General features: G+C 38.7%; 2 protein-coding genes across 2 annotated transcripts in view; both read left to right on the top strand.

Moving 5' to 3' along the window:
- Positions 1-774: 774 nt before the first annotated feature.
- Positions 775-15,450, top strand: coq8b (coenzyme Q8B). The gene is made up of 15 exons (XM_036558927.1): positions 775-888; positions 2,226-2,404; positions 2,659-2,973; positions 4,184-4,250; positions 5,437-5,508; positions 6,153-6,272; positions 6,812-6,897; positions 7,228-7,368; positions 7,994-8,075; positions 8,223-8,316; positions 9,139-9,280; positions 10,124-10,231; positions 10,483-10,548; positions 10,913-10,999; positions 14,990-15,450. Exons 2-15 carry the CDS (start codon positions 2,228-2,230, stop codon positions 15,284-15,286), a joined length of 1,854 nt encoding a protein of 617 aa, XP_036414820.1. The 5' UTR covers positions 775-888; positions 2,226-2,227; the 3' UTR covers positions 15,287-15,450.
- A 961-nt stretch (positions 15,451-16,411) lies between these two features.
- numbl (NUMB like endocytic adaptor protein) overlaps positions 16,412-23,935 on the top strand; it is an 80,932-nt gene continuing 73,408 nt past the window's right edge. Inside the window, exon 1 of the mRNA XM_036558916.1 lies at positions 16,412-16,703. The gene's annotated coding sequence lies outside the window, so the exon portion shown is untranslated. The remainder of the gene's footprint in view (positions 16,704-23,935) is intronic.

Genomic DNA, 23,935 nt, shown 5'->3' with positions numbered 1-23,935 from the left:
TCCATCCACAGGCTCATATGGAGCTTCCAAGGCTTAATGCAGTCATACTGAGCTGGATTCATTGTTTCTCATGGAGTGAGTATTACTGCCAGCATAGTTTGCCATCTGTAGCCCACTAGCATGACCAGTGCTGGAGAGTTGGCTATAAAAACATGCAGTCTACTGAATAATATGTGATTATAAGTGTGTGCTTTATAAATGCAGGTTTTTGAGGCTCCAAGACCTGCATCAGCTACATTTTAATTGCATTAGCAATTAAAAATATACTAATTTACTCCTTATCAAATAGGTTTTTTTTTTTGCTACTTCCACCCAAATGATTATTTCACTGTCATCACTTTTATTTGAGGTTGGATGTAGGGTGCTCTTCCCACGTCTGGTCATGTCTACCACAATCAATCCAAACATGTTCACGTCAAAGATGAGCGTGGACTCAATCTTAAACGGCACCCTACTCCCTACGTAGTGCACCACACAGGAAATAAAATACTGACTCCTGCACACAAATTGTGCATAATACGTCTAACAAACACCCTTTTGGGATTCAGCCACGGGTGTACAAGCCCATACTTTACAAACACAGCACTGTTTAGTCTGTTTAGTCCAGAAATTCATAGCTTACATAGCGCACTATGTAGGACGGAGGCGGCCGTTTGAGATTTAGCCTCAGTCACGATCAGTATTCGCTTATGATTGGGTGTTCACACTCAAAGCCCGCCCTAATCTGGTATCTCTGGATATGATTTGTCGAGGAACACGTCCGTCCGCTTTAGTGTTTCCGGGTCCGGCAGCGGTTACAAAATAGTGTGGTGAATCAGGAGCGTTAGAAGGACATCAGCTAACATCGCTCTCCACTGATAGACACTGTTTAGGGCAGTTTGAACGGTGGTAAGCTGACCTCTGGCGTGTCCAGTCGTTTCCACTGTTGTTCTCGTTTCAGTGAGAGAGAGAGAGAGAGAGAGAATCGGTTCAGTGATTGTTTGTCTCATCAGTCAGCAGTGTTTTGCTCAGCGGCGCTGCAGTAAGGTTATAACTCCCTACTGACAGCGTGTACGCGTGTGAACTGACCCTCCTGGGTGAACACAGAAACTAGATATAAAATTCAGATTTTATATTGTGTCAGAATTTTATATTTCAGGACGTCAAACATGTAGCCTTAGCAGAGGTTCAGCAGCTATAGGCTCGCGTTCATTTGCTTCAGTATGCACTGTTAACAGTGTGTACCACCCTGTGTTACTGTTTTAATAGGCTCGGTTAAACGATTAATCTCCCATACGTTCTGAGATGGACTGGAACCAGTTTAATCTTATTAGTTAGGATATTTTTGAGGGTCGTGTTTATTTAAGTTACTCATACTCTCATGTAAGTGTTAATTAACTTTACAGATCAGTACATAGCCCTGCTGGTGACATCCCGCATAAATAAAAATAACGCGTGGCCACGTGTGGGAATGAGATCCTAATGCATAGCCACGACTTAGTAAGGCGTGGGAACAAGATGCTAATGAGTGGCCACAACTCAGTAAGGTGTGGGACTGAGATAATGAAGCCTTGACCACAGCTTAATAAGGCCTTGTTTCTACTTATACGGGATGTCACCAGTAGGGCTCTGTAGATCAGAGCAGTTAAATTGTCTTTATTTTATGCTCTGTTGGCTTATTTCATTATTAATGAAGATCGTTATGGTTTATTAGGTATCTCTTTCAGAATATGTTCTGCTCTGTTTCTGCAATTTACGTAGTATGTTTTACAATATTTTCGGGCTTTTATGAGGTTTGATAAATTGGAGCAGACAAAAAACCTGACAATATCCGCAATATTATCAGAAGAGTGTTTTGTAATGTAATTTATCATGATAATGATAAAACATTGTCATATCACCCACCCTTAATCAGTACTTTTTGAGACTTGTTTTGAATTTGTTTAAAAGAGGATTCTGACTGTGTCCATTTCATTAAGTGTTTGATGGCACCTGAACCTGTAGTCCAAATTAGTTCCTCATCACAGCTTAAAACTGTTCTTACCTCCTTGGCTCTTGTATCTGTAGACATCTCAGGCTCTTTAATCCTTCATGGGTTGCTTCCTGGCTGTCTTTGCCAACTATCTAACACTGTAATACTTTTATTTGGTTTGGTGTTTGGAGAATAAAAGTCTAAGTCTCTGTTGACAGTGTTATTCTTATTGACTGACTTAACAATCTGCTGCTACTATTTTTTTTATTTACAGTGATGCTGTCAGAGGTGCTACAAGTACTGAGGGGTGCTGGCAAGGTGGGCGCTGCCTTCGCCACCACCCAAGGCGAGCAGATGCGACTGATGGCCTGTAATTCAACACTGGGCGCAGGGGTCAAGGCCGCCCAAGAGGTGGTGGAGAGCTTGGTGGGCACTGCAATGGCAAGAGATGAGGTAGGCAGTTTGGTGGATGCTCAAAAACTTAATCAGTAAATTGCGCCAACACACAGCTATGGAATAGTCCAACATAAGTCACTGCAGGTTATGGTCAAAATACATATTAGAAGCTGTCAAAATATGGTTGGTGTACTGTTTTCAGTTTAATACAGGTCAAACAGGATTTACTAATCATTACTTTCTGTTTTTAATGGCATTTTACAAACTGTTCCAACTTTTTTGGATTTGGGTTTATTGTGTTGTTCTGCCAGACCCCAAAATCTGATGAGTTCCCTGACATTGAGGGATGGGAGCAGATGGAGCTCGATGAGGCTGCAAAATGGGCTGTGGGCTCAGAGATGCCACCTGACATAAACAGTGAGGGTGCCACAGATATGGCAGGAACACCCAAAGGAACAACGGGTGGCACCGGCTGGCCTGGACAATCCGCTCGTTTCTTGCACATTTCGACGCCCCTTCATCATACGAGGTTCATTCATGACTCCGTAGTGGCCAGACTGACTCCAGAAGATATGAAAAAGGCCAGGGAGGCTAAACAGAGCATTGCCAGGCCTGTTCGACAGAAGGTAGGGAATGTTACATACTTCCATATTTAGAATTTTCTAAAGTGATGATTGATTGATTTGTCTAATGCTTTACAAAATCACAGCCTGTCCCTTTACTGTGGATTGTGTATTTTGAATGCATATGTATGGATATTTCTTGTGCTTGTCGGAGCTGCGTGGCTTCACTGTACATTAGAAACATGTTTTAAGGCAAGATGCTACAGGCAGAAATGATTACATTAGTCCCTTCAGTTGTTTTTCAGATTTTTGGATAAATTACATTTATAATTTATGTCTTTTCTTAAACTAACAGAAATATGTTTCAGTGTGACTTGTCAATTTGTGTCCACTTGCATTTAACTGTATTTTCCAAAAGTTAGCCACTTTAATGAAGGCATGTTTCCACCCACACTTGGCACAACCTTCACTGAAAAGCTTCTTTCTTGTTGAATCTAACTGGAATTGAAATATCGGAGATCTCACTGGGTAACATAGTTTGAAGCCCATTCTTAAAATCATTTTTCTGAAAATCAGCTTTTCTCTACATCCAGGACCAGAAATCTTGGTTTGTAGAATAGCTGCATTCATGTACATACACATATTTACATATTTATTTGTAACCCTATTGTGAGGGATGTCACAGAAGGGTTTTTTACTGCTAATAGCAGGATTTATGGTAATTATATACTACAAAAGGACCTGAAAAATGTGCGTAGTGTTTCTTGATTAAACAGTAAAACAGTGAGCAATCTATTCTGTAAAAGCCTTTCTCCTGATTGTTTTAACAATGAAATAAACATTTAATTCTAAATTTATATATGCAAACATATGTGTATTTGATACCTCAGTTGCATATCTAAATGTATTTTTTTTAGAAAAAACAAGTACATACTTGTATGAATATCAGTAATTAGCTGGCAAAAATTAATCATGACAAATTACACTTTCCACCTGTAGTGTCTCGACCTAAATTCCTTTTGTGACTTTCTCACTAAAAATCTAGTAACCCAGGTGAAGGTGGGAAATATGAGTTCTTGACCTTGAGCAAGATGAATCATCTTAAAAAGCTCCAGATTTCTCATCTTCTATGTTTGTCTATAGAGGATGTTAGAAGATAAGGAAATAAATTCTGTAATAAATCTAATAATGAAGAGAGACTGTGTTCTGTGCACTTCTGAGTCTGCTATGAGAAGGAATTTGATAGCTACAGAGGTTTCTGTTATGTTTCCAGCTAAGTGAACGAGCTAGAGAACGGAAGGTGCCAGCCACACAGATGAGTCGACTTGTCAATTTTGGGGGTGAGTGATGTTCATTAACAATCTCAGATCATCAGGTTACATAAAGATATAGTCTTGATTACAGCTGATACGTTCTGCAGTGATTTCTGAGTGTGAACCATGTTAACTAGTTAATCTGTTATGTTTGATTTACTGAAGCAAAGCTATGTTCCAGCAAAACTGACCCTGAACACGTGTTAAAAAATTGTGTTTAGATTCTTAAATGCATACCTCAGGTCAACCCGTGACCTTTTGTTCCTCTTGACAAAATCTCAAAATAAAAGAAATTGTAGTTTTATTTTATTAGTTTATGGCCAGTGAAATGTCAGGAGTTAAATGAACAGTCTTCTCTCGGTCTCGACATCATTTGGACTTGGTCTTGTCTCTGTCTCAGGGTCGGGTGGACATTTTTTTCCCTACACATTTAAATAAAAGCTGTTCGCTGCCTGTTGAGGATCTGATTGGTCCTTTTAATGATGCAGCTAAAATTTAGAATTCGAGGTTAGATCTGGAAGAGTTAGAAGAAAGAAGTGATTTTCTTTTATGTACATTTGTTTGGCTCAAGCCAACTAATGAAAATGGATCTGGCTCATATTTTGCTTGTTGCAGTACAATATGATTGTATAATTGTGACAGGCTATGTTTTCATTTAATAATAAAAAAGTATGTTGTTTGTTTATTCAGTTGACTTTTGGGGGTGATACTGATTAAGTTTTGAAGATGAAGGGATGGAGAATAACCTCACCATCATTTACTTCCAAAACAGTTGGACTAAGAATAATATATTGATATATATAATATAGTATTATATACTAATATAATTTAATATAATTATATACTAATAATAATGTACAATAATGATAGTAGTTAATAATACATTAATTACTAATAAATGTTAAATTTAAAAAAATATATTATTATTCGTATTATATATTATTAGGAAATCTAATATTTTTCATGAATATATGTATAAGGAGTGGTAATTAATGTCCAAAGACCTACAAATGAATGTCAGTTTCATAATTTCAGTTGATACCGTTGCCTGCCAATACTGACATGCCATCTCTATCTGAAACTGATACTATCACATTGAATGACGGCGCACAAAGCTAACGATTTAATTATGAGTCTCTATTTTGTAAGCTTTGCTATTACTGTAATATCACTGATGTGACAGCTGTTGTCTTCTTCATGGACTCCCTTGCAGGTTTAGCTGTTGGTCTTGGTCTGGGAGCTATTGCTGAAGTAGCGAAGCAGACTTTTGGAGGCAAACGTTCAGGTAGAACTACAACAAAAAGTAACCATGACCCTCAGCTATCCACCATCTTGTGTAATTTAAAGAATGAAATTTCTGCAGTCTCTTACAGCAGTAGTTGGCCAAAAAAAATCACCTTGCTCCAAATGTCCAAAAGTTTGCTTTCTTAGTTTTGCATTGGAGCTAATGTAGCTGACAAGTAATAGAAGTTTACAACCAAACAATACACTGCTTGATATTCTACTGTGGGTAAAAATGGGCAAGTATGGGAAAGAAGACATGGCATGTTTTTTTAGCCATGCCACAAACTTGCGTCCCTTTTCATAGATAACAGTACGATGTGCAGTGTCACAAACCACATAGGCAAGTCTATTTATTATAAGATTACTTGGCAACTCGCAGCAGCTTGAGGCAAAAGTCTGGTATTTCAGACATGCAGTTTGTATGATGCTAATTGGTGGCTGTAAGCTTTCATTACATTTTAGCTACATCAGTGCGAAAGTAAGAGGCAGGAAAAAAGCAAACTTTGGAGACCAAGCATGCCTTGTTCAGCTGCATTTGGGGTAAAGGGGGGGGGGGGGGGTGATTGTGTGAATTGTGTAAAGCCAGCCTCTAGGCATGTTGTCTTGTATTTAGAGTTTTTAAAATTTTGAACATTTCTCTCTCAGATGCAGGAGCTGTGCTAGATTCTCCGCTCTTATCAGAGGCCAACGCTGAGAGGATTGTTGACACATTATGTAAGGTGCGAGGAGCAGCGCTCAAGCTTGGACAGATGCTTAGCATTCAAGGTACAGTTTGAGGATCTTCTTCTACAGCCTTTCATAAACACTTTTAAGGAAGACTTCTTTTAGGCAGCCCTGTGTAAGATTTTGTTGTTAAAATGAAAAGGTGTAGCATTACTGAGTCACACTGAAAAACTAAAATAAAATATGATGTCTGTGTGCTTCTGCAAGTCGGACTGTAAAGCCTGAAATAATTTAAAAGAGGTTTGAGGTGGGATTTTGCAGGTTCAGATTCATCTGCTCGGAGAAGCGCAACCTTTGTTACAAAGTGTTCTTTGTGTGCTTTGTGTGCAATTACAGATTTTCACCAGAGATGTCGCCAAAACCCCAAAACTTACATAATGCAGCTTCAAACATTTATTCAGATCTTGGAAGCAGAACTTTCCTCAATATGACTGTTTTTTTATAATTTGACCTTTTTTCACAGATCTATCTAATAGTTCTTATTGCTAATCAATGAGCTTTTTAATACACACTTTTGCAGGATATGCAGAATAGCTCATTTTGTTGCTGATAATTGCTCTTCTTCCTCATGTCATTTTTAGACAACAGCTTCATCAACCCGCAGCTACAGAAGATATTTGAGAGGGTTCGACAAAGCGCTGACTTTATGCCAGCTTGGCAAATGAACGTAAGTTCCTCTCTTTCCCTTTAATGCCCATTTTGCTTCTTTGCTGTTCACAGATGTTGTAGGAGCATTTAAGATGTAGTGAAGGTTAAAGTGTGGCACAAAGTTTGAGTTTTAGGGTGCAACTGAATTAAGGTCCCTGTCAGCCATTGTAAAGTTGACTGCATGAGTTCAGAACAACTGAAACAGTCAGTAAATGATGGTTTAGGACTTACTGTATTGCTCTGTGTTCCGTACAGGTAAGTGCTGATTTATTGTGACAGAAATTACTTTGAGGTTCACTTGCTTTTCTTATACCAGCTGATGTGTTTGTGATTATTTTCTTATATACAGAAAGTCCTGGAGGAAGAATTGGGCTCTGGCTGGCGGGAAAAGCTCTTATCATTTCAGGACAAGCCTTTTGCGGCTGCCTCTATTGGGCAAGTGCACCATGCAGTCTTACCAGATGGAAGGGAAGTGGCTATGAAGATACAGGTAAAGTAGGGCTGCACAATGGATTGTTTTGTTACTGTTTGATGTGAAATGCTGTGCTTTAGAGTAACTTACTGAGTCTGAATTGTTCACAGTGGTGGTGATAGGAACCAGATGTCTGAAGCATTTAGTGCCTCTGAAAGCTCCCTCACAGAAATCCATTACATAAAAAAGTTATGAATGAATATATTACGGCGTTGATAGGCAAAATGTCCTAAGAATTTTTTTTTATTATTTACTGCTATTTTACCATCATTGACATTACACACTCAGAAGATACATGGGATTACATAGGATTAAAGTCATTATTAATGACTTTGTTTTCATCTTAATGATTGAATTATGTAAGTTTTGAAAGAAAAATAACATGTTTTTGTTTGTTTTTAGCATAACACAGTTTGTTTCTGGGGTTTATTTTCTTTGCTGAAGCTGGTTTGAAGCCTTGTTTTTTTGCAGTAATGTCCTCCTCATGTTAGTTATCAACATGTATCTGAATTTATTTGTATATGAACCTGAGTCAATTTAAAGTTTTTAATATTAAAGTAATATCTATAAAAACAAAAAAGCCGCAAACATTATTAGGAGGTACAATAGCTAACCAGCTTGCATACCTTCCTGTGTGTTACAGTATCCTGGAGTGGCTGAGAGCATCAAAAGTGACATTAACAACCTAATGTCGGTGCTGAAGCTGAGCATTGTGCTTCCTGACGGTGAGGGACATCAAAAGTTTTTGGTTTTTAAGAAGGGCGCTCCAGCATGATCAGCTTTGCAGAAACATTCGTGATTATGCCTTGTGCAGGAATTTCAGCTGTGCAATGAGAAGGATGTTTGTGAAATAAGTTGCTGTTTTGTGCCAGGATTATTTGCTGATAGCAGCCTCGAAGTTCTTCAGAGGGAACTCGCCTGGGAGTGTGACTACAAAAGGGAAGCAGCGTGCGCCAAGCGCTTCAGGTACATCCAGTGATGATCTGAGAGTTTTTAAAGTGATAGTCTGGCCAAAATCACGTTTCACTATTTTGCCTAACCTCAGATATAGTTGATCACCAAAGACATGCTTGTGTCTGCAAGATTAACTGCAACACCATAGAGAGGAGGATCAGTCGCCATCACCATCATCAGTCACATGAAAAATCTTGCCTTTTATTGCAGGAAACCTAGATATCAGCATAGCTTGAGTATGTAAACCTGGATGTACAGAGAAAATTACGAACTGCTGTTGTAAAATGAGTTAACTGCAGCTGTATTAGATTTTTTGATGCTCAGACTTAGTCAGGATTCCTGTTTAAGTGCTGTGACAGAAACACTAATAAAAACAATGCTGACACTGTTCACTCGCAAATGCGTCCACTCCAGCACTGATTGTTTATCCCATAAAAGAGCTTAGTAATGCTGATCACTACTGGCTTTTGACTTTGATTTATTAACTGCTCATATGTTAGAGGCAGTTTGTTTCGAAACCCGTGTATGAGAGAATGTTCAGTGCTTGAGCTCCTTCTTAACACCTCATTAACTGTCACTTTAATGTAATATTGAAAGGTGTGTTTGATGAAAGGTAGAAGGTGATGTGTTATATCACTCTGTATTTCTGAAGGCTGTGAAATAATCATTTATAAAATTAGCAGAAAGAGCACCCTTAGATCTCTGGTGTGTAATTTTGAGAATGGATTTGATGACTCACACTAGTTAATGGATCGTTTTAAGAGCCTTTGAGTCACTGACCAAGTCATTTGTAGGTTGGAGGCACTTGACTGATCTGATGCATGACTCCTGCAGGGCTCTGCTGGAGGGAGACCCCATGTTCAAAGTGCCTAAGGTCATTGATGAGCTTACCACCACTCGAGTGATCACCATGGAGCTAGTTAATGGAGTCCCGCTGGACAGCTGTGTGGATTTGGATCAGGAGACCAGGAATAAAGTGAGTGAGCAAACATATTTCAAGGATTTGCCACTAAGAGGTACTGATATGAATGCTGCCTTTTCTCTTGTAATGATTGGACAAAATGTAGATTTGTAGACCTTTGTGTCATTTATGTCCATCTACAGTGGGTGTAATTTTCCTATTCACAACCTTACATGACCGATTCTATTAATTACACTTGAAGAAAGTGTACCAGTGCTAGTTTGATGTATGAGTTTTGTTACAGGTTGAAGAGATGCTGAGGTTGACTTTCATCTATAGTTTTTGCGTGTGCTAATCTGGAAAGATAGGTTTACAATGTGCGATAATGGTTATGATAATGCTGTCGCAGACAAAAATTGCAAATAAATAATTATTCGATTGTGAGTTACTATCAGTGGCATTTGAACGTTCATTGTGACCTGCTCCACGGTGGCTGCAGTGGTGCAACCAAAGACAGCCTATGATAACGTTCTGGCTGTGTGACATAACAGAATTAGCATTTAGCGATCTTCTCCAAGCACACTGTGCTGTCCAATGGCGTTGTGTTTGCAGGTGTTTGGAAAAAATAAGCTGGCTTCATGTGATTTCATGCTAGCCTTCGCCCTCCTAGCTTGGTAACATGGTGTGATGAGAGACATAGCAGCTGGCTGACTAAACAAAGAAAAAAATGGCTAAAAACCCCAAACCCCAGCTTTAAAGTCTGCAAATAAGAAAGCAGAAACAGGCTAATTAGTTTCTGTCTTAAAATGAAGTTTGTTCACAGTAATGTATCAATCGTCCAATGTCCAAAACGTCGATCCTCTGAATGACTTGGTGGAACCAGCTGTAGTTTGAGCTTTATTTTTTTTTCTTTTACAGATAAGCTTCAGTATCTTGCAGTTGTGTCTGAGAGAACTCTTTGAGTTTCGCTTCATGCAAACAGACCCCAACTGGTCCAACTTCTTCTACAATGCTGAGGAGAACAAGGTGAGGTCATCTCCAAACTGAAACATCACATTTTATTTGTTTGTTTGTCAAATTTATTGATGTGCACTTTTAAATTTCTATGGAGTTTATTCAAAACCGCATGGGCTTTGCTTTTGAGTATGAACAACCACTTTTTGGTTCTAAAACACAAAAAGAAGTGACTCACTGGTATGTCCCATATTAACGTACTGTTTCAGTGTTGGTTTGCTTTAAGAAATTTCAATCTCACACTTATTTTTTCTGTTTAACAGATATACCTGTTAGACTTTGGAGCTTGCCGAGAATATCCGGAGGCGTTCACAGATGACTATATTGAGGTACAGCAGATTGGCAGCTGCTGAGATTGTCACACATTGGCGGTAGAATATATTTTAAAGCTTTTATGTTAAATATTTTATTGATTTTATAAATTATTAATTTTCTTTTGACTCTAAGAAGTGTTTGCAAAAGACATTCTGTCTTGAGGTTTATGTGCTTTGAATCCTCAGTACATCTGCCACATGAAACTGTCACAGTGAGATTCATGGAATTTAATAAAATATAGTTAAAGTGAAATTTATCACGAGGTAAATGTTACTCAGCTAAGTTAATTCCCATTCATTTGTCTTACGCTGAACTCAGACAAGACTGAAATTCTTTCATTTAGCCTATCTGTTTGCTATATGTTGGTAAATCCACTAGGTGGTGCATGCGGCCTCGGTTGGGGATCGAGCCACAGTTTTGCAGAAGTCCAAAGACTTGAAGTTCCTCACAGGCTTTGAGACCAAGGTATGGCACTCCATTTAATTATTTTCTTCTTGTTACCCATCTAACCCCTCTATAGATTCCTGCCACTTGTTGTTGTTGTTGTTGTTGTTGTTGTTGTTGTTGTTGTTGTTGTTGTTGTTGTTGTTGTTGTTGGTCAATGGGTCAGTTTTTCCCCTTCGATTCTTCTTAGAATTTTTGAAAATCCTTACTACCTATCATATTCTCTGTCTTTTGGAGTTGTTGCCAATCCTTTCAGGTTTAACCCCCGTATTCTTCCTCATCTGCATGTGTATAAAGGGTTTTCCTTCTAAATTTGGCAACTTTGAAGCAACTTTCTGAAAAGTCTGTTATAGAAAATGAAAGTTAATTTCCAGAACACCACAACAAACAGTTCTGACAGCACATAGTACCGAACACATGACATTTGTGTCCTACTATGACATTTATTCAAAGAAAAAAAAAATTAAAAAACATATATTTTTAAAATTCTATTGTTTTAGAATTTGCAAAAAGGTGGTGGAAGGAAAAGCCAGTTGAAGACCCAGTGTCTCTGACACTTTTCTCACCTTCACCCAAGTCACATAAGCTTTATTAGCATGACCATATTAAGACATAATGTTGCCAAACAGCATTTAAATCTGTTTCTCATACTTAAGTCTCACATATTTTATTGATTCTAGAAGTGAAAAGAAGTAAACACAACCTGTGCAGCAAGTTATTTTAAAAAGAAAAGTTTGTACAAATGTTAATGCAAAGTAATTTTATATTTGAATAAGAGATAAACAAAAATGGTAACAAGTTAATGCAATAAATGAATTTCCACCACTAATTTGTTTAGCACTGTTAGTGCATTTTGCTAGGTTGACCACTTAAACAACCGTATTAGCGCCTAGCTGTTTGCATGTATGCTTGTACTGTATGTTAGTACAACCCCATTTCCAAAAAAGTTGGGATGCTGTGAAAAATGTAAATAAAAACAAAATGCAATGTTGTGCAAATCATTTAAATCCTATATTTCATTGAAAATGCTTCAAAGACAAGATATCAAATGTTGAAACTGAGAAATTTGATTGTTTTTTGAAAAATAGATGCCCATTTTGAATTTGATGCCAGCAACGCTTTCCAAAAAAGTTGGGACGGGGGCAACAAAAGGCTGGTAAATTTGTGTAATGCACTTGGTGGTTAATTGGCAGCAGGTCAGTAAGATGATTGGATATAAAAAGAGCATCCCAGAGAGTTTGAGTCTTTCAGAAGTAAAGATAAGGAGGGGTTCACCACTCTGTGAAAGATTGCTCGATCAAATCGTGCAACAATTCAAGAATAACGATTCTCAACATTAAATATCAAAGAACTTTTGCTTTTCATCATCTACGGTACATTATATCATTAAAAGATTCAGAGAATCTTGAAAAATCTCTGTATGTAAGGGGCAAGGCCAAAAACCAGTATTTGCTGGCCATGATCTTTGGGCCCTCAGGCGACATTGCATTAAAAACAGACATGATTCTTTATTGGAAATCACTGCATGAGCTCAGAAAAACTTCAGAAAATACTGTCTATAAAAACAGTTTGGTGCTGCATCTACAAATGCTAATTAGAACTCTTAAACACAATGAATAAACCATATATAAACAGGATCCAGAAATGCTGCCACCTTCTCTGGGCCCGAGCTCATTTAAAATGGACTGAGGGGAAGTAGAAAAGTGTCCTATGGTCCAACGAATCACCATTTGAAATTCTTTTTGGAAATCATGGACACTGTCCTCCGGGCTAAAGACCACTCAGCTTGTTATCAGTGCACAGTTCAAAAGCCAGTATTCATGATGGTATAGGGGTGCATTAGTGAACATGGTATGGGTGACATGCACATCTGTGAAGGCACCATGAATGCAGAACGACATATACATGTTTTGGCAACATATGCTGCCATCCAGATGACGTCTTTTTCAGGGAAGGCCTTATTTATTTCTGCAAGAAAATGCCAAACCATGTTCTGCATGTGTTACAACAGCATTGCTCCATATTAAAAGACTCCAGGTGCTAAACTGGCCTGCCTGCAGTCCAGACCTGTCACCACTGATAACATTTGGCGCATTATAAAATGAAAAATAAGACAGAAGAGACCCCGAACTGTTGAGCAGCTGAAATCCTATATCAAACAAGAATGGGATAACATTTCACTTTCAAAACTACAGCAGTTGGTTTCCTCAGTTCCCAAACACTTACAGGGCGTTGTTAAAAGAAGAGGTGATGAAACACAGTGGTAAATCTGCCCCGTCCCAACTTTTTTGGAACGTGATGTTGGCATCAAATTCAAAATGGCCACATACTTTTCAAAAAACAATAAAATTTCTCTATTTCCACAATTGATTTATTGTCTTGGTGCTATTTTCAATGAAACATAGGGTTTTTAATGATTTGCACATTATTGAATTTTGTTTTTGTTTACTTTTGTTCAGCGACCCAACCTTTTTGGAAATGGGGTTGTATATCTGACTCAGAAATTGTAGTGCTCTCATTCAAATACAGCTTTTAAATGGCAAGTTGCATTGATGGCTTTCTTGATTAAAAAACGTTTTCTCTAACTACTGCAATGCTGTGAATTTGTTTATCACTAATGTGTTTGAGTCTGAGGTATCATTTCAAGATAAAAACATAGCAGACTACACTAGAGAGTGCTTGCAGGAGAGCTGTGCATAAATCAGTGAGCAGCAAACTAACAAAAGTGGAAAGCAACAGTTCCCTCTTGTTTTGTACACTCAAATAGTTGCATGCATAAGTTTGAACATGCCAAGTCAAACGGGCTGACAGTCATTCTTTGTCAGTGACAAATACTGCATTTCTGCATTTTTTTAGTGCACAATGTCTATTTCATTGCTGAAAGTAACATATTGGAATAAATAAAAACATAAAATATAAAATGTGCTGTAACTTTTGCGCAGGCCACATTTTATGCCCCCCCCCCAATATGTTAAATTCAGCAAGTAAACAAAATTTGAGTATTAAAATTTTAATAAGTGTGTTCTCTGTAAAGAATGTATGCAAAAGTGTGGGGATCCCTGGCCAAATTACATATTTCGTTGATTTTAGAAGTGAACAGAAATAAACACATGTGCAACAAATTATTTAACAAATAACATTTTCTGTAAATATTAATGCACAGGAACTTTATATTTGATAAACGTAGTTACTATTTTTCTATTATTTTTTTAACGCAGTAAATGATTAACACCACACATTTTTTAACACATTTCCCTAGTTTGATTTATATTCGTGCCCAGCTGCTTGCACCGTGTGTTACTATGACTGGCTCCGTGATTGTAGCCCTGTCGTTGAAATACAGCTGTTAAATTGCAAGTCCCATTAATGGCTCTTTTGATAAAACCAAATTTTTTTCTGTAAATGGTGTGTCATGTTTTTTATGAGTCTGAATCATTTACAGGCAAAACACGGCAGACGTGTTTCAGAAGTGACAATTCTCAATGTAACACACTGATTTTTAGACTTTGGGACACATTTACTTCAAAACAATGGGCTCTTAAAAGTACAGGGATGCAGTCTGACTTCCTGCTCTAAAATGCAGGAGTGTGGCTACAACAAGGCTCTGCATATGGACTAAAACTTGTGTTTTGGTAGTGACATGAAAACATGTGGCAGCATTTTTAAACATTTTTTCTAAATCTTCCAACTTCACTTAAAAAAAAAAAAAAAAAAAGGGATTTTTAAAAACAAAAATGAAAGTATTATTTTCATAAGTCGAAATTTAGGGGTTAGGACACCTTCCAAGAGAACGGACCCTATAAATGATTATTTTGTATGTTATTAGATTACTACTCTTTCAATTAATACATTAGGTTTAAATAGATCATAACATAATCCTTATAAATATCTAAGCTCTGAATACTAAATTGTTTTTTAAGGTTTTTTTTTTACTATGGAATTTCTCTCTCTCTCTCTCTCTCTCTCTCTCTCTCTCTCTCTCTCTCTCTCTCTCGCTTGTTCTCTCTCTAGGCCTTCGAGGACGCCCATGTTGAAGCCGTGATGATCCTGGGGGAAGCCTTTGCCTCTCCAGACGTCTTTGACTTTGGCACCCAGAACACCACGCGCCGTATCCACAGCCTGATTCCGGTCATGCTCCGGCACCGGCTCACGCCCCCTCCAGAGGAGACCTACTCCCTGCATCGCAAAATGGCCGGCTCCTTCCTCATCTGCTCCAAGCTGCGGGCACACATTCCCTGCAGAGCCATGTTCCTCGACGTCTATAACGCCTACACCCGCAGACACCAAGAACAGGCAGGTCGGGTATAGCCTGAGCGAACTCAAAACACCACACGCCATGGGTTTGTATGTAAGATGGACTTGGATGGACTGTCGCCAAAATACTCTGTTGCAGTAATGAAGTTTAGTAACTGTCTTTTCCCACCGAATGTCATGACCAAGGAGTTTAAATAAAGAGAACATATTTATGTGTATCATTTGTGTGCCTGTTTTGGTTCGATATATGAAACTGATCCAGATCATATTGGAACACAGTTTCCTTGGAAAGAAAGGGAACTTGCCTATGGATGACCAGGGGGCTAAAAACATCTGTGATCTAAACTTCTAGACTTTCACTAGGAAAGTCTTTATGCTTTATGTGATTTTATATTAAATGTTTAAAGCATATGGTAAAAAGAAGCAAATATTCAAGTACAAAATACTTATCACTTTTCTTTAACCTTGAAACATAGTTAAACTCTGAAGTTATAGTTGAAGACTCCTGCGCATAAAAGGAGTTTATGTGGTAATAATGTCTACGTCAGTGCAGTTATGAACATATAAGGAGACTCTCGTTGTGTAATTAGCTGTAAAAGAATGGGGGTGAACTTTGTACCAGCAGGTAATTGTTGAAACTTGGCACACGTTAATCAGACATGTGATGGTATCGGCTACATTATTCAGTCACTTGATATACTTGATGTAATGTAGAACCCTTAATATCACACCACTTAATATCACACCTTATTAAATATCAGCAGATATCATTGTCATGCTGTATTCAATATCATTATGCTCTAATCTTCAATAAGAGGGTACTTATTATTAAAATCTGCTGTGAGAAGTTATTACATGCTCATAAATGATGGACTGACTGTGAGGGCCACGTCACTGGAGTAAAGGTGTCTCGTTGTATTTGTCGGTAAGCTCTAGAAAAAAGCCAAATGGCGGTTTGTGTGAACTGAGAGGAAAAAAGTAATGTTATTAAAAAAGTCTGGAAGTCTTTAAAAATAGTTTCAGCTTCAGAAAGAAAACACATTTCGCTTGTGCGCCGCCAGATGTCAGTGTTTCAGCTCGCAGAGCGCCGGTAGGTCGTCTCTGTGGACGAGCTCATTTGCATGGCAGGGCCTCTGCGCCAATCGGATCCCGCGGGAGGCGGGGCCTGTGCCGGTGGGTGGAGCCGCGGGAGCAGTACGGACCTGTGCGCCAGCGAGTGCTCGCCGAATAACAAAAGCGTAGAGATAATCCCAAAAAAATATCAGCCCCAGAGCCGCCCATTCCGCCTCGTTCTTCTATTTTAGGTCGTTATCCAAGGTGTTTAGCCCACGTGTGTCTCCGCGAGCCCGAGTGTGTCGCCCTCCGGTCGATTCTATGCTCTCGCAATTCTGATACTAGATGTGCTGAAATCCATCCTCCTCTTTTCTGTGGATTACACAAAAGGCGGTGAGAGCCCTCAGCCTTCAGTTCGGTAAGTCTTTCGGGTTTACATTTAACGCGTAATTTCCAGTTTAGGCTGAAACAGCGCTAGACGACACGGGGGGCTCGGTGGGCCGGAGCTTTACGAGCTCCCACCGTGGGAGAGTGGGGTCGCTTGCTGAACTGAAACATCTTGATACTGAGGCCAGGACGTCTTTGAGTTGAGACTCAGCATCAGGAGCTTCGTTTCTGGCTCTCCTTGGACCACATTGTTTAGGATTGACCAGGTTTTGAGCTAATGTGGTGTTAGATCCTCACCGATGAGAGCTTTTAGCTGCAATTGAGTTTTGATCCTATATGGCTTTATTAAGCCTTGCAGGCTTTGGTGCTGGGCTCTTCTCATCCTCTTAAAGTTAACCCTGCTGAAAAAAAATCTTATAAACCATTCATAGTTTTGTCTGGTTCCAGTAGTCAGTAATGGTATTCTGTGTTCTCCTGATGGGCTGATATCACAGTGTAAAGGATCCTGAGATTGAACAGCTGTTCTGATGCCAGGTGCATTTCATGGTTTCCAGTTAACATCTAAAGGTGTTCTGCAGGAATCTAGTAGTGTCTAGTGATAACCAGTTCCCATTAAAGCAAAGCCATGAGGTCAGTGCTTCTAACGGTCCTTTATGAGTGGGGATCTACAGAGGCTGTGAGGAGCCCACGTTCCTGAAAGATCTCCAGCATCACTGCAGCAAGTGCATTTCAGCTGTCCAGCTTCATCATGTTAACTGTTTCTGATCCGCACTGCTTCGCCTGTCACTGTCTGTAATAGATGAGCCGAGATCTTCTCACTCGAAACGTTAGAAACGGTAGAAACATTAGAAACAATGCCAGGACGTCCGGAATAGAGTTACAGGGGAACCGCAGGCTGGAATAGCTGCTGTCTGCGTTGAGTGAAGTGTGCGTTCACTAGCAGCTGAATGGGTGGTTCTCCTGCTCTTCTGCTCCGGGTTTAGGAGCTGAAACTGCGTTATCATGTGCGAGTGAGGCGAGACGTGTGAAAAAGTGACCGAAGCCTTAAACTGAGCCACGTTTTTGCGTGTGCTGAGGAGTCCACGCTGACGTGACCCCTCAGTGGTGGAGGAATGATGCTAGTTCACTGGAAAGACCGACCCCTGAGGTCAGCTTCTTATTCATCAGCTTCTAGTTCGAAGTTTCCCGTTCTGTCTTAAATGGTGCGGCATTCTGGGGCCTGTAGTCTAAGGCTGCGTCCCAAACAACATACTACTGTGATAATGAATGGTATTATTTTGGATGGACTGTTTAGTATATCGCAGTTTTGGACGCAGCTCAAATCTTTTGCCTCCCTCTACGGAATAATGACATCACAAATATGTGAAAAGTTAGACTAAGGCCTAAAACCAAGCAGTTTTGAATCAGGTTTGTGTGTTCTGAGTGGCGAGGCTAATGTAAACAGACCCCACAGTGTTGTGGAAAAAGCTGCTCAAGTGAAAAGCTTTGCAGGTTTATTGTTTACAGTAGTGTTTACTGTTTACAGACAGTATTTACTGTCTCCAAATGTAGAACCCACATTGGTTTCACATTAAAGGGGAATTCCAAAGATTTTTCAAAATTTCTGTATAATTCAGTAATTGAGATGTAAAAAAAAAGGCTGTTTTAGGCCAAAACTTTACCTCACAACTATCATAAAACAATATTTTCCCAAGTTTTTTTCTTAAATTTGTTCTCGAGAAAGGTCCTAAGAGAAAGTCTATGTCAGATTTATGACGTGTTCTTAAACAGAATTGTCCGCACAGATTCTGTGCTCTTGAGTGTGTGCGGTTCTGTTCTTACCTAAGAACAAATGCCAAATAAGAAAACAATGGTGAATGCCAGAATCAGAGTGAAAACTGCGTAAGAGGGTCTTAAAAGAAATTTCTTCTTAAGAATGTTGTTGAATGAGGCCCAGTATCTCAGACATCAAGCATCGTATCCATAACCGTTTTAGGTAATATCTTTCTGTGAGAAGCTTTCAGAGTCGTTCAACTCTTCAGACGTCTGGTTCCTATCACTACCACTGTGAACAATTCTCACTCAGTTGACTTCTCTAGAATGGAGTGCTTCACATCAAACTACTCTGAATGACTTTGTTTACAGCTCCACCATTTAATTAGGCACACATTTTGAGTTCCCCTTTAATCAAAGACATTATGCCAACAGAATTATTGTCCTACTGTAATGTGGTAATAACAGTGTCTTTCCATCCTGCTTATGAAAGTAGTCAGTAAGTCCTTTCACAGCTGAATGCCTGCTTTTGTAGAAACGTCCCATTATGAAAAGTGCTCTTTAGCTGTGTCAGAAGTCAGAAAGTGAAGCTGAAATGGAGCAGTGTGTAAGTGTTGAGCTCACGTTTATGGGTGTGCTGATGAGATTAAATTGACATGTCGGGGAAGAAGCAGCTCACATTAAATTGCTTCATAGTCTCATGCTATGTGGCATAGGCCTGTACACTGAAGCACTAAGTGCTTTGAATCTATCAAATAAGTTCCACGCAGATAAAATACATCACATCAACACATTATTTTCTTTCAGCTGACTTACTTTTGGTCATAACTCTGTTGCTGTAATGTGTTTTATCCATGTAGAACCAATACGGGCTGCACAGTTGAATGCAGTTTTGCACTTTTCTTTTTCATTGTAGGCACTTTTTATGTGGCTGTGCACGAAAAAGACTGCCCTGGGCAGACAGCCCCTGTTTCGATGGCTGTTTTAAGTCAGCTCTCCTTTGTTAGCCGGCTGAAAACATGAGGGGATATAGCAGCTGGAGCCACAATAGCGCGGGGTCAGAGGGCAGCCAGTCAGTTGTGGGCTGGGCTCTGAAACTGAAGGAAGACGTCACTCTCTTTGTAGTAATCTGGGTGTGACCTTCAAGAACCAGCAGCAGGATAGAGCGTTGCACCATACTGCAGCCAAGCAAAAGACTTTTTCAGCTTTTTGGACCAAACACTAATGAATACGATCTGCTTGTTCAGTAGAATCACAGGGAAGAGACTATATAGAGGTGTGCATTGCATACATGCATGCTGTACTACTTTATCTAAGCTGTAATACTGACATATTATGCTTCTCAGCATGCTATAATTTCAACAGCACTCTTTTGGCTAAGGGTGTCCAGCTCCTTTACATGGTCCACTGCAAAATCACCATCTTTACTTCCAATAAATGCTTTCTAATGGTACATGAGAATTTAACAGCAGTGATCCTATTTTTATGGCAGCCTTTTATAAAGCTGTTGGTAAACTAGCTTCATGAAAGAGAATTAAGAGATTAAGACAGGCACTGACAAGTAAATCATGGAGAAGAGAATGTGTGGATGAATATGTGAAAATTCAATGAAGCAGTGTTGAAGCAGCTAATAGGCCAACAGCCTGAATGATTCATGAAGACATGTTCTTATGAGGGCATCACATGGTTTGTGCCTCATCAGTGGCCAAAGTGACTAAAAATCTAAGACAGAATAGAGCAAAGAGCCAAGTTTTGATTAAACTCAAAGATGTATCATAACATTTTAGTGACTCAGTTTGAAAAAAGCTTGGTTTAATATTTGTCTGTCAACATTTTAGGTATTGTTCAGGTTAAATCTCACAGTTTGTAGGACCATTTATGATCAAATTTAGATGTAATAACATCAGAGATCAGTGAAGAGGATGAAGAGAGTATGATGTTCTAAATTACTTCACTTCTTCTTCATTTGCACAGAAGATCCACAAGTCACTACAGGTGATGACCTTAGAGTGTTCACTGTTAAGAGTCCTGAGGGGGAGGAAGGATAACTTTGTTTTGTCTGGCATGTTTGGGTCGGCATTGTGCATCATTCACATGCCAGGTCAGGGCATGCATGACAGAATTGTATGAACTGTTTGATTACATTGTGTACGACCATGACGTACTTATAATGTCATGGAATAAATGGAAGATTTATTTGTCTGGAGTCAACTTAGCCAATTTCATGGTTTAATACTTTTGACAGAGAACGCTTATGAACATCAGTTACTGGTCTAGCTAGTCATGCTTTAGTGATTAGATGAAGTCTCAGAAGACTGTGTGCTGTGAGTATACATGTGTACTGTATTATTACATTTTTAGTACTGCTGTTATACTTATGATACAAAGAAGGTACTGTAATATTTCTAGTGTTCTATGTGTTTCATTAAAGTCACATGGGAAATGGGGAAATACCAATTTTCTGACCTGTAAACTGCATCTGAGCAGCCAAATTTAAGTTCGAAACTTAATGATGCAAGAATTTACCAGACGTATAACACAGCCTTTCAACTTTTCTGCTAATACAAACTGTCAACTTAACTTAGGAATTAACTGTAAAAAAATGTGTATTATCTATGTGCTTGTTAGTACAGCTAGGGATGCAGTGATGTGGGAACTGTGGGCTGATACTGATATCCACTGCTTTTTATGCACATATCGGCCAGTGTTGATGCAGATGCTGATACATAAACTTAAAAAAAAAAATAGAAATTGGGACTGTATCTATCTGAATGAACATTACAGAGAAGTATAAATAATATGTATTCTCTAGAGCTCCTTACCTTCTCTTTCCATGCGGTAGGTAGTATGCCTCTGAATGAAGTTCTATTTACTAGTTAACCATCTGGTATGTATAACCTTCTGATGAGCATATATATATACATATGGTCGTAGGCAAAGGGGCAAAGGTTTGGGCAGCCCGGTCAAATTATGTGTGTTGATCTTCTAAGTGAAAACACATTCTCTACATCGAACACGCTTCTGCACATTTTCAGCATAATTCTGCATAAATACTATTTATTTGCTGAATTTACTATGAAGAAAATGTAAATGAAATGTGAAATGTGGTAAGTGCAAAAGTTCACCTTACCAAATGTTTCAGTAGTGACTGTTTCAGGTGGTGATAATTGTAGCTCCTTTTGAGCAGAGCTCAATGATGCTAGTCAGTACATGAGTAGCAAACACAGCTTTGAACAGCTAAACACACATAGAAGCATAATATTTTCATTAAAACACAAAAACATTTCCAAAAATATGTGTTTCGGTAATGACAATTATTAATGTTACACACTGATTTTCAGACATTGGGATACATTTACTTTAAAAGAATGGGATCTAACTGCTCACCATGTGGCCATGAGGCACAGGGATGCAGTCTCACTTTCTGTTCTAAAATGCAGGGGGCGGGGCTAAAATAAAGCTCCGCTTACGGACTAAAACTCTGTGTTTGCAGTGGTGACATGAAAAAGTGGAACAACATTTTTTGAATAAAGGCATGATAAACCTAGAAATCACAAAGACCTTTAAAATACATCATTGTAAAAATGCAAAGTGTTATTATATTTATCATAAATTGAAATTTAGGGGTTAGGGTTTGGAACAGCCACCTCCCAATATAAAGTACCCAACAAATGATGATTTTGTATATGTTTAGCTCATTAATATCTCATTTAATGCATTGGGTTTAAATAGATCACAACAGAATCCTTGTAAATATCTAATGTCTGAATACTTAATTTATATATATATATATATATATATATATATATATATATATATATATATTATATATTATTTTGGGGGCTGCAGTTTGAACTAATTTGGTAAAATGCTCCATAAAAGTAATACTGTTTTACCTGAAAACTACAAGAGTGACACCAAGTTGAGAAATTACATACCTGTCCTAAGTGAAACTCATGCGTAACTGTTCTGGAAAGGTTTTTTCTGAAGCTGTTGCATGTCTGTGGGGTGGATCTGCAGTCTGATAATTCTGACAGAATAACAGACTGTGAGAGAGGAGCTTTTACTTCTGTAGCTGCTGTAGCTTCATCTCAGGTGTTTTGTGAGTGTTAGTTAGTAAGAGGAGTTTTGTGATGGCATATGTTTGCGTCTGGCTGCCTCAGTCGTATGGCTCTGTGTGCAGTGCAGGTCCAGTGTGGAGGATGCAGAGATTAAACAGTGAGAGATGAGATTCCCTCGAGGACCCGCAGCCTCTGATCGCACTCCGAGCAGGAGCTTTGTGTTCCATCCATCTGCCGGGCCTCGAACAGCAGGCCACTCAACCACCCACTTTCAACCGATGCATCGCCACAATAGGCAAACTCTACATACACGGCAGTGCTGTTGGGTGAAAACGATGGCTTTTGAGGAAAAATCTATCCAGCAGAATGCTCAGTGATGAATGAACTAGCGACGTGTGAATTGTGGGCTGGTGTCCATATCCAAGGTTTTCCGATGTAGATATCTGCTGATGCCAGTACATTAGCATTTATAAAAGGTAGAAATTGGGACTACATCTACCTGGCTTAGCCTTACGGAAAAATGTTTGTTCCAAAATGCACTGTAGGCCTTCCCTCTCCCTTTTTTCATGATGTAAATTGTGGGGAGTGTTCTTCGCACAAATATCAGTGCTGTTAGGATTAATACCACCTTTATTAGAGAAACATAAATGTTTTCTGTTATATGCCAGCTGTTATTCTTTTCTAAAACTTGTTATATCCAACGTTCTTACCAGTGAATACACACCAAGAAGCTTTGGAAAGAAGCTCTTCATGTATTTGTTGAGGGTTACAAATGCAGTAAAATGAATAGAATGCAGAGATTTTTCCAACATCACCTAATTATTCTGTTCTTCTGGATTACAGTAAAAAAATGTGTGTAAAAATGTATGGAAATTATGCTGTAATTATGTCTTCGTAATGAACCATGCAGTTGGTCAGTGTTTTCTAAGGACTGATGATATCCACTGTATGCTCACAGTGCTCACATAGCATGTTGCATATCGTGATGAAAAATTATCACAATAATGATACAGTATTGTTATGTTGTCCACTCCTATGTCATCAAATATCAGTTTGAAGTATTGATCAAATCTAAACATCTGTCTGATATCAGTATGGTTCAGATATCGTAGCGCCTCTCTAAAATGAACAGCGTTGAATTCACTCTTACAGCGTTTATTTGGGTCTAGGGGGAGTTATATAAAGTAACGTCCTTCTGATTTCAGAGGGCTAAAATGAAGATAACAGATAATGATGACTGATAGGAATTTTTATGTTTATTTTAATTGTAATATTCAATAGTTTTAGTCAGACGTTGCTTTATCGATTAAAATAATTCTCAGTTCTCAATTGTTGCATTTCTTAAACTCAGATAAACAACAGAAATTCAGTCTTACATAATACAAATTTTGTGGTTTATTACTTCCCATTCCCATTTTTCATGAATTCCGTTGGTAAAAAATTTTGGTCA

Source organism: Colossoma macropomum, unplaced genomic scaffold, assembly GCF_904425465.1.
Source record: "Colossoma macropomum unplaced genomic scaffold, Colossoma_macropomum, whole genome shotgun sequence".
Taxonomy (NCBI): Eukaryota; Metazoa; Chordata; class Actinopteri; order Characiformes; family Serrasalmidae; genus Colossoma; species Colossoma macropomum.
Note: the sequence above shows the minus strand (reverse complement) of the source record. Positions and strands in the feature narration are given on the sequence as shown.